The 15,831-nt window shown below is 37.3% G+C and overlaps 1 protein-coding gene across 1 annotated transcript in view; it reads right to left on the bottom strand.

Moving 5' to 3' along the window:
- Positions 1-2,227: 2,227 nt before the first annotated feature.
- Positions 2,228-15,831, bottom strand: part of Ptprq (protein tyrosine phosphatase receptor type Q) — a 188,430-nt gene continuing 174,826 nt past the window's right edge. The window contains exons 40-45 of the mRNA XM_036170023.1: positions 9,980-10,114; positions 9,660-9,785; positions 7,950-8,098; positions 7,247-7,382; positions 2,611-2,734; positions 2,228-2,265 (exon numbers count right to left, since the gene is read on the bottom strand). Coding sequence (XP_036025916.1) covers positions 2,228-2,265; positions 2,611-2,734; positions 7,247-7,382; positions 7,950-8,098; positions 9,660-9,785; positions 9,980-10,114 — 708 coding nt within the window. The remainder of the gene's footprint in view (positions 2,266-2,610; positions 2,735-7,246; positions 7,383-7,949; positions 8,099-9,659; positions 9,786-9,979; positions 10,115-15,831) is intronic.

Below are 15,831 nucleotides of genomic sequence, written 5' to 3' on the forward strand. Positions count from 1 at the left end.
CATTTATCTATTATTAGTGTGTGAGTTTCTATCCACTTTTGGTTAAGGATCCTGGATATGTCACTATGCTGTGCATATTTAACAACTTACATATTGTTTTCTGGTAAAGAACTCAAGTCCTTTTGAAAAATTGTCTTCATTAGTTTCTGGTAGATCTAAAGCTGTTCTGACCCCAATGTCTTCTATAGATTCATTATTATTTAGCATATAATTTGATATCAGACAGTGATATACTTGGAACATACAAACAAGTGGTCCTCAAGGCTATCCCGTTTTCACTGAAGCAGCTTTTTTATTTTAAAATAATTTATAAGTGACTTAATTTAAAAAGTGATATTATTCTTTTGCATTTTGGACATTTACATGGAAACATACTGGGCAACCCTGAAAAACTACTCTCTATGCATGTAATTTGCAGATATTAGAGACAATGATCTGCCTTTGAATAAAATTATATTTTTCTCTTTATTATCATTTACTATATCAAAAAGTAAATCTAATCAGTTTTTTCCAGAGAGTATTTTATGTCTTCATGAACCCAAATCTGCTGGCTGACATCCATTCTCAATAAGAGTGTTTAGCTAACATTTGAACCTCTCAGACTTCTCCTCCGTTGTTATTGTTATTTTTTGTACTCTCAATAGCATAAACATGTTGATTGGAGTTGTAGATGGTATTTGTTTGTATTTCCTTCCCACAAAAAATGGTATGCAAATTTCCCACTTTTCCTGAAACTGCTTTTAAGAATAAACAATTTAATTTCTTGGTGAGTACATTTCATATGAATACTAAGTTTTTAGGATGCCTTTGGAAATAATCTCATATGAATCATATATAACACATAAATTATAATTATGTTATACTAATATAGAAATGTTTTATATGAATATGTTTTACCTATGATATAATTAATATATTTATTGATATTATAATATATATAAAGCATTTAAGTAATATTCAAATCATGCTTCAAGTAACTCATTTCCTTAATATTCACTTTTATTAGCCATTACATTTTCTATATGTATATTTCAGCAAAAATAAGCACAATATTTAGTTCCCATCATAGAAGTAGAATAATGAATACTATTTCTTTATTATGACTTTGACTGTGAAAAAACAATTTCATATAGTTCAATTAAGTACATTATTACTCAGAGAAAAAGGAGTTAAAGTGATTTTATTAAAAAAAAACTTAGTTGCTTCAACTTTGTTCATTTCTTTAAATTCTACCATTTACTCTCCTCTATAATCGGCCCCTGGGAATTAAATAAGGGCAGTCCAATGTCGTCTACACAGAATTTCTATTGGCACCACAGTAGCACGTCACTCATCAGTTTACAAGCTAGCAACACACTATCTGGCTTTATTTCCATTTTTATACATTTCTATTCAGAAACTCTTTAAAACTGTTAGTGTTGAGTGGAAACCTAGTAGGCAAATACTCTGCCCCACTTGATTCTCTGCGTATTTCAAATCAATAGAGGGGCACAATCTGTGCCTAGTGGTGTGCAAATGTAGGCAAGGCCAGAAAGATTCTCTATAACTTCACATATGAACTTGCACTTTGAAATTTTCCTTTCCTTTTTGCAAACTGAAGATCACAGTGCAATTTAAATAGCCTGAAGTTTCCTCAGAGTGCTACTGTGTGCTGAATAAAGGCTGAATGATCCTTGCAGTGTCAGGGGGTTACTGTTCAGCTGTTGAGGATCATGAGATGATATCTCAACACTCATAAAACAGAGGATTCAAAACACAGGGCCGTGCATGGAAGTACGGATCATTATGACAATCTTGGAAGTCATCCACAAGAAACATCAGAACCCTGGAGGCCAAAACAACACTACCAAATTAACATTTGCAGCTTTTGTTCGAAATGAAATCCAATACACAGGGAAAATGCACACTGAAACACTTAATGCTAATATAGTAATAATTTTATATTTGGCTTATTCCAAAAAGTATTGAAAACCTCAAATAACTTGCATGATGTGTGTCCTTAAGCATTTCAAATACATAATATTTAATTCTATACAAAACAAATAACTATCTGATACGAGCATGTCCTACAATTGTCCAAAAAAAAAAAGGTCAAACCAGTTAGTGAGACAGAGCATGGGAAGCATGATGATTTCCTTTGCCCAGTTCAATTCAGAAGCGAGAGGGGTAATTTTGGCTCTTGGGATCTGAAAATTCTATCTTCCAATTGCAATCTTTGGTCCAAATTTTACATGGTAGTTTCTTCCCATTCAAGCTCAACATCACCTAGAGAGGATATTAAGATACCAAAGACTATTGAAGGTAACAGTTTAAAAGATTTTAATCCTTTTAAAAAAAATTTTTTTGAGATTATAATATACTTACATCATTTCCTTTTTCCCTATCCTCCCTCTTTATCACCCCCCCCATTAATTGTTGCTGAATTTTTAATGGCAAAGTGTGATCAAGTCAGGAAGGCTACTATCCCAACTTAGATAACAGAGAAATGAAATGCATGATACGGGCACTATAGTAGCTCCTAAGGCATTTTGAAATTATACTTACTATGACATTTATAGTCCTGCAATAGATAGTAAGCTAGTGAATGCAGAGTGCGTTGTGTCTGCTTACCTTCCATGGCATCCAAAGAATCCATCTTCTGGAGTGTGGAATAGTTAACAAAGCAGACAGGTTGATGGTTTCCTTTATTTGATAAAAGATCCAGAATGCACTGGTGTAAGAAGATATACTGTGCCTAGACAACAAAGGAAGGAAGTTTCAACAAATGGCAGAGTGGGGATTTTTCTTATAAAGAGGTCTATATTGTTACTGTGAAAGATGGACTGAATCTGACAAGTGTGAATTATCTAAGTTAGAAACAGAATATGCTGTAGTTTATAAATGATTTTCTCCCATTTCCATCATAAGATTTACTAAACTCTCAAGGCTTCTTACTGGTTTAGTAGGCTGTTTTATAAAATATTTGCCATTAAGTGACAATTATTAATATATTCTTTCTTGCTGTATGAAAAGTAGTAAATAATACTGAATCTATATGTGAGCTTCCTTTTTTATGTAAGACATAATTCAGTAATTGCTACTTATTTAAAGATAACCTTCTTGGAAAAACACAGATGCTGTATTTATGTGTGAAATTTATGAGTGAGCACTTTCATATAACAAGTAGCATTTCTAAATATATTTAGTAATTTTGCTAATCACTGGGACATTTGGCTAGCCCAATGTCAAAGACATGTTCTCAATTTGTGAATGTAAATTAGTTGCTGTTGAAGTATCTTAACATGTAAATTCTGGGCAAAGACTTCTAATGTTCCATTGTACATTGATTGATCTAGGACCATATGCATTTTTAATGCTAATGCAAACCTGTTTGCCTTGCTGGAAAGTTTCTTCAGACTATGAAAATGCATATTTTAAACCATCTTTTTTCATGCCTATGGAACACACCTGGCTTTAAAAGAATATAATTGAATGATATATATATATATATATATATGATTTTGAGAAAATTCTTAAGAATGGCCATTTTAAGTGATTATGTTTATACATATTAGTATGATGTTTTTAAACCCCTTTGGGAATTTTTCAACTGAAATTGTCTTCTAGGATAGCTTATCATTATTAGCAGTACTTATTTCTTTTTGGGCTCTGAAACCTTTCCAGTAATGCTTCATCACTAGAGCATTATCTCCATGAGAACAGAACTCTTTGATATTCGGTGCTAAATTCCAATTGGCAATAACAATGCATGGCTGGCACACAGCAATTGCACCATGCATATTTGTTTACTTCATCTCATTGAATTTTCACAACTACCCAGTCTTTACCATTTAAGGGAAGATGTAATTTAGACAGCACCCAAAAGTCATTAGAGATCAAGTTTTGTATTCAAGTTTTGTACTCACAGATGATCCAATTGCAGCATTTGAGTTTGTTCAGACATGAAGTTGTAGTCAGGAAATAACAATTCTACTGAAATTTCCAGGATGTTTCCTGTCACAATAACTATGTTTTCCTCAAATTCCCAGCATGCAGTGAATAACATTGCTAATAGAAATCAATGATTTCAAAATAATTTACACTTAGAAATTTCGGTATCTTTCAAAAGCACATTTGAACTTGAAGTCACATTTGATATTTGAGACTTTGGACTGTTAGGATCTCCTCCTCTCTCTGGAAAGAATGAGGAGCATAAACTCTGCCAGGAGAGCAAGCCAAGCTGGGTAAGATTCTTCTGTGGGCTCCAAGAGCCTTCTGGCATCAACAGTTATTGCCAAGCAGGCTGTGAGATGTCATGAAAACTGCAGTTTCTCCCTTAGACAGCCACACTACCTTAAGAATCCATTTCTCTTTCCAATGCTTAATTCCCTGGTCCCAGAAATCATAAAACTTATGCTGGGAGATTTAAAGGACATAAAATATGCAGCAAAAGGATAATTAGTTATTTTCTTCTACCACATTGAATTTATCCCAGCTAGCTTCCAGGAGAACCCAGAGCAAGATTGAGACACATCCAGATCAACCCTTAATCAAAGCATCAATAGTATTCCAGGATGTAATAATACTTTATAACCTTCTCTCAGAGTGACTCTTCAGATCTCTCTTTCTCCTAGCTATGATCTGTGTCCCTTGGGTGTCTTTCAGCGGCAGGATGATGCTGGGTTTCCTGGCTTCCCACTCGTGTTGTTACTATAGTATGTGCTGAGACAGGAACATCCCTCATAGAAACTGAAATCACTCCTCAGTGCAACAGAAGAAAATAAGCCATGACACTTCAGCAAGACAACATCGGTTTACAGGGACTGGAACCAGGATATAGTCATTTTTCCTGTTTTTTGGGTTTTTGTTTTGTTTTGTTTTGTTTTTGTCTTGTTTTGTTTTGTTTTTTGTTTTTTTTGTTTTTGTTTTTTTGTTTTTTTATAAAGAACATCTAGATAGAGCTTAATGTCAGGGAACTAAGGCAGATGAAAGAGCTTTAGAGCACTTGTTTTTCTGCAAAGAGGGGATGCAGGGAAATCTTACAGGATGTGTACAGCATCCTGGACATGATACTCAGTGCTTTAGACATTTGCTTTATTTAACATGGTTAACGCACTTGTGTAAATGATAGAGCTCACTAAAGAAAAAGAGCTCAAAGTCTCAGAGCCTAAAATTGGTGCAGCTCAATTCTGAACTCAGTTCTGACTTTGAAACCTTGAACATGTCATTCCCTTATCCAACCTGAAAGATTTTTCTCCAGCTGGCTAACATATATGCTACAAGAAGTTTACAGCATGTAACATATATCAAGTACTAAGCTAGGCATATTTATTAATTGGTGTTCTTGAACAACTCTTTATAAAGGTCACTTCCACAAAGTTGAAAAGCAAAAGCCTAGCAAGTGATTCAACTTTTATTACTTGAAGATAGACATTGGACTCTAGGAAACAATCAGCTCTGCTCTGTCTTAGACAAGAGAGCAAACCGCTAATTCTGTGAATGCTATTGGAAGTCAGAGTCTATCCTTAAGAATTTGAGAAGAAAATGTTAGCTTTTCCTTTTACTCTTATTTCTACTTTTAACTAAAATTAAGAAGGAAATTGAATTTGTATAATAGCTAAGAGTTGGATTGATGTTGGGGGTCCTTCTAAGACCCCAGGATAAGAGGCAGCCATCTAATTTGCAGGGTCTACTACAGAATACAGATGTAGTCTTTTATCATGCCAGCATGGATGGGGGAAAGGGTCAGAAGGCCCCACCACTAGTTCAAGAGCTACAGATAGTTAATGGCTGCAGAGGCAGCAAGAGCCAGTTTTCTTCAGGATTGCCTGAGTTTAAACCCTAAGCCCAATCCCATGTACATGCAGCCAAACTACTTGGACTCAGTAGTGTGTGTGTGTATGTGTGTGTGTGTGTGTGTGTGTGTGTGTGTGTGTGTGTGTGAATAATAATTATAGAAAAAAAAGGACATAAATTTAAGAGGAGGATATGGTGGTGGGAATTTTGGATATTTTGTAATAATGGTGACTTTAGATTAAACTTGTCAAAAGTTTCTTTATCAAAAATAATTAAATGAGTAATGTAAAAATTAAACCAAATGCAGGGTTCTTTTGAGTCTGGGGATCCATTGACTACTGAGGTTGTATGTCCACGAAGTTTGCCCTTCTCACATGTCATATTCCATTTCTGAAGCAGCTTGTGGGAAGAGTGATACTTCACCCACTTGCTCCCTGTCAGCTCATGAAGGAATGGACATGGACATGATCTAGTTTTAACTAGCTAATCCTTCCAGAATTGGAGTGTCTGCGAAAGATTCCTACAAAGACACTAAATTAAAATTCTACATTCAAGCTTCAGTGCATGAGAAGATATTGGTATGCTTAGCAATCTTTATGCTTCTTAAAGTAAAATTGCATCAAATCACAAGGTTAAAAGATAACACCATCATTAATAATGATGCTACAATAAGACATGACAAAAACTTATTGCTCCTTTGTTTAAAAAACTTTATTTTATTTGATATATATAAATGGCCTGACTGAATGTCTGCACAGCAAGCAGTGCCCATGGAAGCCAGAAGAAGGTATTGACTCCTCAGGGACTGGAGCTGCAAAAGATTGTGGGTGCTTGGAACTGAGTCGCTGTCTTCTAATAAAGTACAGCCAGTACTACCTAGATTGTTGCTTGGTTTCCTGGCCCCTGATCTACCAATTTTACCAGTAAGAATTATATTAGGACTAAACAAGACAATATGTGTAAAAAAACAAGATCTGATATGTGCTTTATTAACAAAGAAAAAAATACATACATATATATATATATATATATATATATATATATATATATATATTCCAAAGTAATAAAAACTCCAAGCTATTTAGCTAATAACATGCTGCAATAATCACTAATACTAGTATGCAATAGATATAAATTCAGACAAATTAAATGCACAGCAATTCATTAAAGCCAACATTTTAGTCAGTTTTTTTCCAACTACAGCTTTTAGCACATTTTAAAGAGATGGCTTTTCATTTATTTTCTACACTTTTCAAAGTTGTTAAATATTAAATGCTCATCTGTGTTGTAAATTGCTTTCTACATACCGCCAACAAGTAACAATTAATTTGAATGAACAGTCAGTGGTGGTACTCAGGCATGTCTTTAGATCTCCCAAAATCTGTACTCACTTCCCCCACCCCCACCCCCACCCCACTCAGCGTTTATAATACAGGAAAACGGGCACTGAGTGTGAGCCCAGATATCTTACCAGGTTCTGCACCATGCACATTCTTTCACTCCTCAGTTCAGCCACTAGTCCATAGATGTCCACAAAGTCATGGTCATTTATGTGCTGTGTTAAGTGGTCCAGAGCAATGAAAACTCCGGTTCTTCCAACCCCAGCACTGAAAGAAGGATGGAATTACAGGGACAGTTTTCCGCAAAGACTAAGTCATATTGATGGTGAAGTGTGGTACAGCTACATTCTGGGGTTCTTTGTTCTAGCTGGAGATAGTTGTTTTTTTGTTTTTTTTTTTTAATTTGGAGATTCTCTGGATATTGATTTTTTTTTTAATCAAAACTATGTTTAGGCATAGAACGATGCTTTGCCCTATTACTTTTTCATCAGAAATACACACACATGCCAAGTGATGGGCTATGATTTTTTAAATGATTTCGGGGCCTCTGAGAAGTATCTATCACCCAGCCAATAGACAAAAATGTCAATCCTGTACTAGTTGAGATTTAACTTTGCTTTGTGACACCTTAACTCTGCACTTACCTTGGCCATTTAGACTTTTAGAAAGCTACATTCTGGTTTATCATAACAATAAAATGCTTGGAAATTATAGGCTTAAGTGAATCTAAACTCACCTTCTATAAGAAAACAAAACACTATCATCATTCTAACAAGATCATCAGATTGAAGACCATTCCAAGCACAGAAAGGGCTCTATAGATGTCTTCCTCACCTGCAGTGTACAACCATGGGTGTAGTGTCATGTGCTCTGCTTGTTCTCACCAACTTCACAAAGTGAATCAGAGGGGTGGTGTTTTCAGGAACTCCATGCTCAGGCCAGCCAGTGAAGTTACATTGTCTGACAGTCATGCAATCTCCATGCTAGTCAAGGTGGAAGATTAAAAGTGATAACATTGGACAGACATGCTGGACAAAGTTGACTGAAGTCTTAGCTTTCACAGGTGACTTTATCAAGATGACCCTTTACTAAACAGAACAAATTCTGCTTATGTAATTTCTAATGAGATATTTTACTCTTACAACTAATAGGATTAAGGCCACTGATGGAGCTCAGTGGCAGAGTTTTTGCTTAGCATACAGAAGACTGGGGTCAATGCCTAGCACAAAACAAAAGAAGGAAAAGGAAAACTGTATGTTATGAATGGTATCAGTAAAAAACAGATCTTCAAATAGATCTGAAGGTACATCATAAAATATATTGTAACATAGCATGACATTCTGCAGAGCTTAGATTTTGAAAACATTTGATATGAAACAAGGTATTTAAATTTATTATTTATATAAAACAAGGGCAGTTAAGTAATAATGCAGTGGTAGCCAATACTGCCTCTTCTGTGGTAGTTATGGATTAAAAAGAAAATCCAGGTACTGGAGAGATAGCTGCCATGAGAACATGAGAACCAGCTTTCAGATCCCCAGTGTGCACATGAGTAGCCATGCACAATGATACATGAATCTGTAAACCCCAATTCTGGAGGAGGGAGGCAGGGTCAAAGACAAGTGGACCATTGAAGCTCATTGGCCACTCAGCCTAAATAATATCCTGAGCCTGAACCTAGATGCTTCAGGTTTACTGTGAATCTCTGTCTGGGAATGCAAAGGTGACAGGCAGTCAAATAAAGACTTCCAGTACTGACCATTCATTGGCCTCCACATGCATGTGTATACCCACATGTACAGGTGAACCTGGGCACACACCACACAAAAATTTGCACATAAATACATGAACCACACATGACACACACATACACATCAAGTCTTTAGGACTCAGGGATGAGTGGTGTTGAAAACTGCCATCTTAAATAATGTAGTTTCTTCACATAAAATAAACCCAGTGTTTGTTGTGTGATATTTTGATCCCATTCTGACCATAAAGTTTGCTTTGAATCAGAGGACAGAGCTAGCTACTAGCTGTCTAAAATTAACCATAGAGAATTTGGAGGACTGAGCACAGATAGAGAGATAGGAAGTAGTAGGGCAGGGATTAGAGAGGATTTGGGCCCTTTTGGATGGAGGAACGGAAGAGATAGGAGGTCACTGGTTGCTTCTCTGCTGCTTCTCTGATCATTCAGGTTCTTACCCCAATATCTGACTCCCGAGTTTTTATTGAGAAAGAATAATTAGATAAACACATCAAGTGCTCTAGTAATTTCTTCCTTCTCCTATTTATTTTCCAACTCATGAGTTTGATGCTAATTGGTTGATATAGACTGTAATCACTTGATTTGGAATGTGACAGTTACAACAGTTACATACATACCTCAGTGCATGTATCAAAACATTTACAAAACAGTGGGAAAGCATGGTTAAATACATAGCTATACGTACAAGGGATAATTTTGGGGTTCATTTCACTTTATATATTTAAGTCAGTCATATTTTATACCATATCCATTTCCCCCTCTTTTAAATTTTATTTTACCCTTTCAATTTTCAGATCTCTGATGGTCCAATCGATCTGAATGTCCTCCATAAGTTTTGTAATCACTATGTCTCCAAAGACTGTCACAGGCTTGTTGTCCTCTGGCCAATACTGATGGCATCTAATCTGCATCCAGAGAAAATCAGCAGTCATGATTCATCATAATGCTACTCTTTACAACCATCAATGCCACTTAAGGCAAAGCTGCTTTATAGATTGCAAAGTCTTTGATAATCATACACAGCACTAGCTGGAACATTCACAAATATTAATATAATTTATAAAGCATCACATTGTAGAGGATATTTCATATAACTCACCCGTCCTTTCTCAAAACACTGTGTGAGCATTACTAATGTTTTTGCTCTGGTTTCCCATACCATTCTCCAAAAATCTCCAACTGTTCCTGGTAATGGGCCTTGGGTAGCAATAAACTCATTTGGACATAAGTATCCCTAGAAGGATGCAATTCCAGACACAGCATTAGTATTTATATTGAAGCAGCATATTTTTACTTCTGATCAATACCAGAAATATGTTAGTTGTAAAATGACGTGATTATTTAAAAAATATTATCTACTTTTGAATGATGAATAATCTTAGATACTCCAAACTTCCAATATCAACTAGAAACCTCACAATCCAATGTAGTGCAAGGAATTTTATAATAGGGGATACATAATAAATGTGTATGGGGCACATAGTAAACAGATGAACCAAATAATGGCTCCAAAGAAAAAAGAGGCAGACTTAAAGATAAGGAAATTTGTGTAGAAAATCAGGGATTCAAATTGTATGTATTGAATGTGAACTGTTTACATTGAAATGTTATACAACTAGACATATGCATTTGGAATAAAGGAAGAATCTCTAAGTAGAAAGATAATTTGACTTAAAGTCATCAGATCACCAGGAACATAGATTTAGGAGAAGGGAGTACATTTAAGAACTGTGATCTAGATCATCACAAGGCTTGCAGGTCAAGCTGATGAGAGATAATCAGTGTTATATAGATGAAAGAATCAGAACTCCTGACATATCCAATGACATCCAAGTGTGGAGGTGCTGACATTTGATTCAAGTTTCTTGAGTGGTTAGCCAGTGATCTCATAAGAAGCAGTTTTTGTGTCAAGATTCCTTGGCATCAAAGCATCATTGGAACAGTCTGAATAATAGGTAAAGACGGAAGCAGGAGGAGGAGGAAGAAGAGGAGGATGAGAAAAGGAGAAGAAGAAGAATTAAGAAGAAGAAGAATTAAGAAGGAGGAGGAGAAGAATGGGATGTGAGCACACATGATTCTGTAAGGAACTCTAGTGTGAATGGAGTACAGTACTGCAGGGAAAAGTTGGGCATATTGGTGTAAGCATGCAATCCCAGCACTTGAGGTGTAGAGTCAGGAAGATCAGGAGGTCAAGGTCAACCTTAGTTACACAGGGAGTTCCAGGACCTCATGAAGTTCAAGAAACCTTATCTCAAAAAAGGGATGGGAAGGAAGGCTGAAGAGATCTCTCAACAGTTAAGAGAGCTTTTAACTCTCCCAAAGGGCCAGATTTTGTTTCTAACACCCACATGAGGTTGCTCACAAGCATCTGTAACCCTAGCTATAGGGTATTTTATACCTCTTCTGGCTATCATGGGCAGCTCCCCACCCCAGCCCAACTCAGGTATACATATAAATACATATGGACATACACACATACACATAAAATTAAAAAACCTTTAACAAAAGACGAGAGCTACAATAGGAAGAACATGGAGGTAGTTAGAAATCTCTGTGAGTTTGAGGCCAGCCTGGTCTACAGAGTGAGATCCAGGATGGCACCAAAACTACACAGAGAAACCATGTCTTAAAAAACCAAAAGAAAAAAAGAAATCTCTAATGTAATATTATGCTATTTATTTTTGTAAGATGGAGGAAATCACAATATGTTTGCTTGGTTTCTCAAAGAATAACACCAATGTGTCAGAGGAGAGAAAGAAAATCCCCAGCCTATGTAATTAAAGAGGAGGGATTGGCTAATTAGAGACCAGGACAGTTTGCCTTAGCCACAGAAGAAAGAATGCATCTGTCTGTGGGTGCAGATAAAGATGATCAGGAATTCTTTTCACTGTATCCATTGTGTCAGTGAGAAAATACACCCATCAGACATAGGTGGACATGTGGGACAGGCCTTGGAACTGGGAGAAAGAATAAAATAATACTGAGAGCAGAAACTCAAATGGTTAGGGGACTGTGACATGATTAACAAGCTCTGGTTAGGTGTAGACGTTGTGGGAGTTGCCAACCAATAATTGATCCATCTTGAGATCCATACCATGAGAGGGAGCCCACCCTTGACACTGCCTGGAGGTCCAGGACCCAAAGACTAGATAGCCCAGAGACCTAAGATAGAGCCAAACATGACTGACAATAAAAAGTCCATGAAATGATTCCTAATGATATTCTGCTATACTTATAGATTGTTGACTAGCCCAATTGTCATAAGTGCAGTTTCATCTAGCAACTGATGGAAACAAATGCAGAAACCCACAGCCAAACACTAGGCAGAGCTTGGGGAATCCTGTGGAAGGGGGTCGAGGAAGGATTGTGCCAGAGGCGTCAAGGACACTACAAGAAAATCCAAGAATCAACTCACCTTGGCTTAGAGCGGCTCTCAGAGACGGAAACCACCAACCAGGGAGCCTGCATGGGGGCTGACATAGGCCCTCTGCACATATGTTACAGTTGTGTAGCTTGGTCTTCTTGTGGGACCCCTAACAGTGTGAACAAGGGAGCTGTCTCTGACTCTGTTACCTACTTTTGGAACCCTTTCTTCCTACTGTCACATCGAGGCACTTCCTTTATATTTTATTAGAGTTGGGGAAGCATGCCACTTCTTTTTACTACCTAGCCTCTAGTTTTGAGTGTTGGTGTATAAAATTCACTTCATCTGAGAAGAGACCTATTAGCTAGAAAGCTTTCTCTGAATTGGAATATACAGTTTAACTGGTTTTAAAGCTCTATAATAATTAGGAAATAAAAGTTTGAGTTTCGTGGCACGTTTCAACTCTAATCATCACTGACCCACATGGCCGCTTTTACAGCTGCCCTTAAGGTAGTTTCTGAGCTTTGCCTCTGGGTTACTAGCAGTGTAAATTCTACTGCAACTAAACACCCACTACGATAAAAGTAACATACATTTATTAGGTGCCTCTGATGTGGCACACAGTGTGATTAGCTGCTTGTACCTGTTAACCTCTTTAAACCTGCTGCAGCTTTTAGGGAAGTTACTTTTCTTTCTCATTTACCCACATAGAAACTTGGAGCACCAAGGGTCACAGACACAAAAATGACAGAGAAAGTAGGCCCACCCACATTCTGAAATACATGTACAACACTCCCACCTAATGATTAAAAGTTCCTTTTAGTGAAATTTTATGTTCACTGTGTACTGTGTCTCAGGAATTGAAGAACATGTAAAAATGAAAAAAAAAAAAAGAGATTTAAATAAGTATTACCAACAAAGCAGTATTTTTCTCTATTTGCTGGGGATGCTGTGAATGTGTTGCTCTGATTGACTGATGAATAAAATTCTGATTGGCCAGTAGCCAGGCAGGAAGTATAGGCAGAACAAGTAGAGAAGAGAATTCTGGGAACAGGAAGGCTGAGTCAGGAGTCTCCAGCCAGACACAGAGCAAGCGAGATATAAAAGTACCAGTAAGGCACAAGCCATGTGGCAACTTATAGATTAATAGAAATGGGATAATTTAAGATATAAGAACAGACAGCAGGAATCCTGCCACAGCCATACAGATTATAAGTAATATAAGTCTCTGTGTGTTTACTTGGATCCAAGTGGCTAGTCATGGGGCCACAGGAGGCAAACAGAACCAGAAAAACTTTAGCTACATCTATCAGTTTTGAGTACATAATTATTTAATCATTCATCCTAGTAACTCCCAGTAACATGTCATTGTTAATAATACACACAAATGCACACATGGTTAAAATCTGTTGACAGAGAATTTTTGGTATCCACCCTTGGCAGCGGAGCCTTCTGCTTGTCCATAAAAATCCCATTATTCCCATTGGTCCCATTGAACTGTTTCTGGATGTACTGGTACAATCAGCTACCTGTGAGGCTACAATCTCTCCTCTTTTTTTTTTTTTTTATCACAGTACATCCTTTAATCAAAATGTTCCAGCCTCTCACTAAGTCCTGGATAAAGAAGCACAATTACCCAGCCTGGTCCAGGGCAGAGGAACATGGGGATGTACTGTCACAGGAGCCTAGTGTTAGGTCCTGGCTTTCAGTGTCTCCTGAATGACACCTTCTGCTCCGCTTTCCCTTTCCTGGAGCCAGGTTTTCTTTACACAGACAAATTATTTTAGTACACCCCCTTAGTCCTCTTCCCTTTGCTCCCAGATCCAAAGAAATAAAAATCCAAAGGCCATATCAATCTTTTGTCATTTGCTCTTGGGAATATTTCATCAACCTTCTGTTGAAAGTGTCAACTGGGTGGTGGTGCACACCTTTAATCCCAGCACTCTGGAGGCAGAGGCAGGTGGATCTCTGAGATCAACACCCGGCTGGTCTACAGAGTGAGTACTAGGACAGCAAAGGTTACACAGAGAAACCTCTCTCGAAGAAGAGAAAAAAAAAAAAAAAAAACAGAACAAAAAGGAAGTGTCATATAACAAAACTTGCAAATTGGGGAAAACTGAAGTGTCACATGTGTTTTCTGAGGTAAGGACAGCCCCATTTGGAGGCCCAGAAGTAAGGAACACTATGGTATTGTTGCTATGTATTTGTCCCTTGTTTGTAGTATCTCACGTAAAGGATGCTTTCCTGGAAAGTATTAGAAATGCAATACACTGCTCACAGTGCTATGCAAACCTGCTTCCATATGGAGTTCCTTCACCTTTTCCTGCTTACCACGTAAGTCACAGGAACTTTTTTTTTTTAAATGAGATTTCATATATTTTAACATCATCTTATTGTAACAAAACATATGTCTTCAGGCTTCTTAGTTTATTGCTTAAAGTATCTTTTTTAAAAGTATGTGTTTATTTGATGTCTGTAAGTGCTTTATCTGAATGCATGCATGTGTACCATGTGCATGGCTGCTGCCCTCTGGGCTCAAAAAGGAGTGTCAGATTATTGTCAGCCACCATGTGAGTGCTAGAGTAAAACCCAAGTCTTCTTCAAGAGCCACAGGTGCTTTTAACTACTGAACCATCTCCCTACCCCCTGCTTAAACCACCTTATCACTTGCAATTGCATACTGACAACTATAACATTCAGAGAGAACACTAGAGGCTCGTAAATATTACCTTGCTATGTCATCTGTATGCTTGTCATGCTTACTAGAATGCACTGTTTCCTCTTTTTTTGATTGAAAATAGATTCTTCTGTCACATAGTACATTCCAACTACTTCCCCTCCCTTCATTCCTCCCAGTTCTCCCCACCCCTGCGCCAACCTCACCTCTCTCCCAGATCCACTCCTTCAGAAAAGAGCAGGTTTCTAAGAGACAACAACCAAACAGAAAAAAAAAAAAAAAAAAAGATACAATATGAAAAGGCAAAAGTCCTCATATCAGGGCTGTACAAGGCAACCCAATAGGAGGAAGAGAGTCCCAAGAGCAGGTAAAAGAATCAGAGCTATATCCACTTCTACTGTTAAGAGCTCCACAAAAACATCAAGTGGAAAGCCATAAGGTATATGCAGAAGATCAGGTGCAGACGCCTGCAGGCCCTGCACTTGCCACTTTGGTCTCTGAGAGCTCACATCATATCCTGTTTGACCATTTGTCCCACATTTTCAATAACATTACAGAGATGAGGCGTTGATTTGGCAAGCTGAAAATGGTACAATGACTTAGCATGGTCCTAATCTGTAACATTGCAAGACATTTGATCAATAGGACAGAGGTCACATTTAAAAATCTGGGGTATCTAGGCATTATTGCGTAAAGTGGGACTTCAACAGGTTGTAGGGGCCAGCCTACAATTAAAATTAACATGAAAGTTCTGTATAATTTTTAGAGAAGAATTGCATACCCCAAAGACTCGACCATTTGACAAATGAATAAAACACTACAGTAGTAAATTCACATGGTCATTCCAATAGAGACCTAAAGATCTAGTGCATGAGCTGGCTGTTTGGAACCTGGGGCTTACACAGGGACA

Source organism: Onychomys torridus, chromosome 20 (genome assembly GCF_903995425.1).
Source record: "Onychomys torridus chromosome 20, mOncTor1.1, whole genome shotgun sequence".
Lineage (NCBI taxonomy): Eukaryota > Metazoa > Chordata > Mammalia > Rodentia > Cricetidae > Onychomys > Onychomys torridus.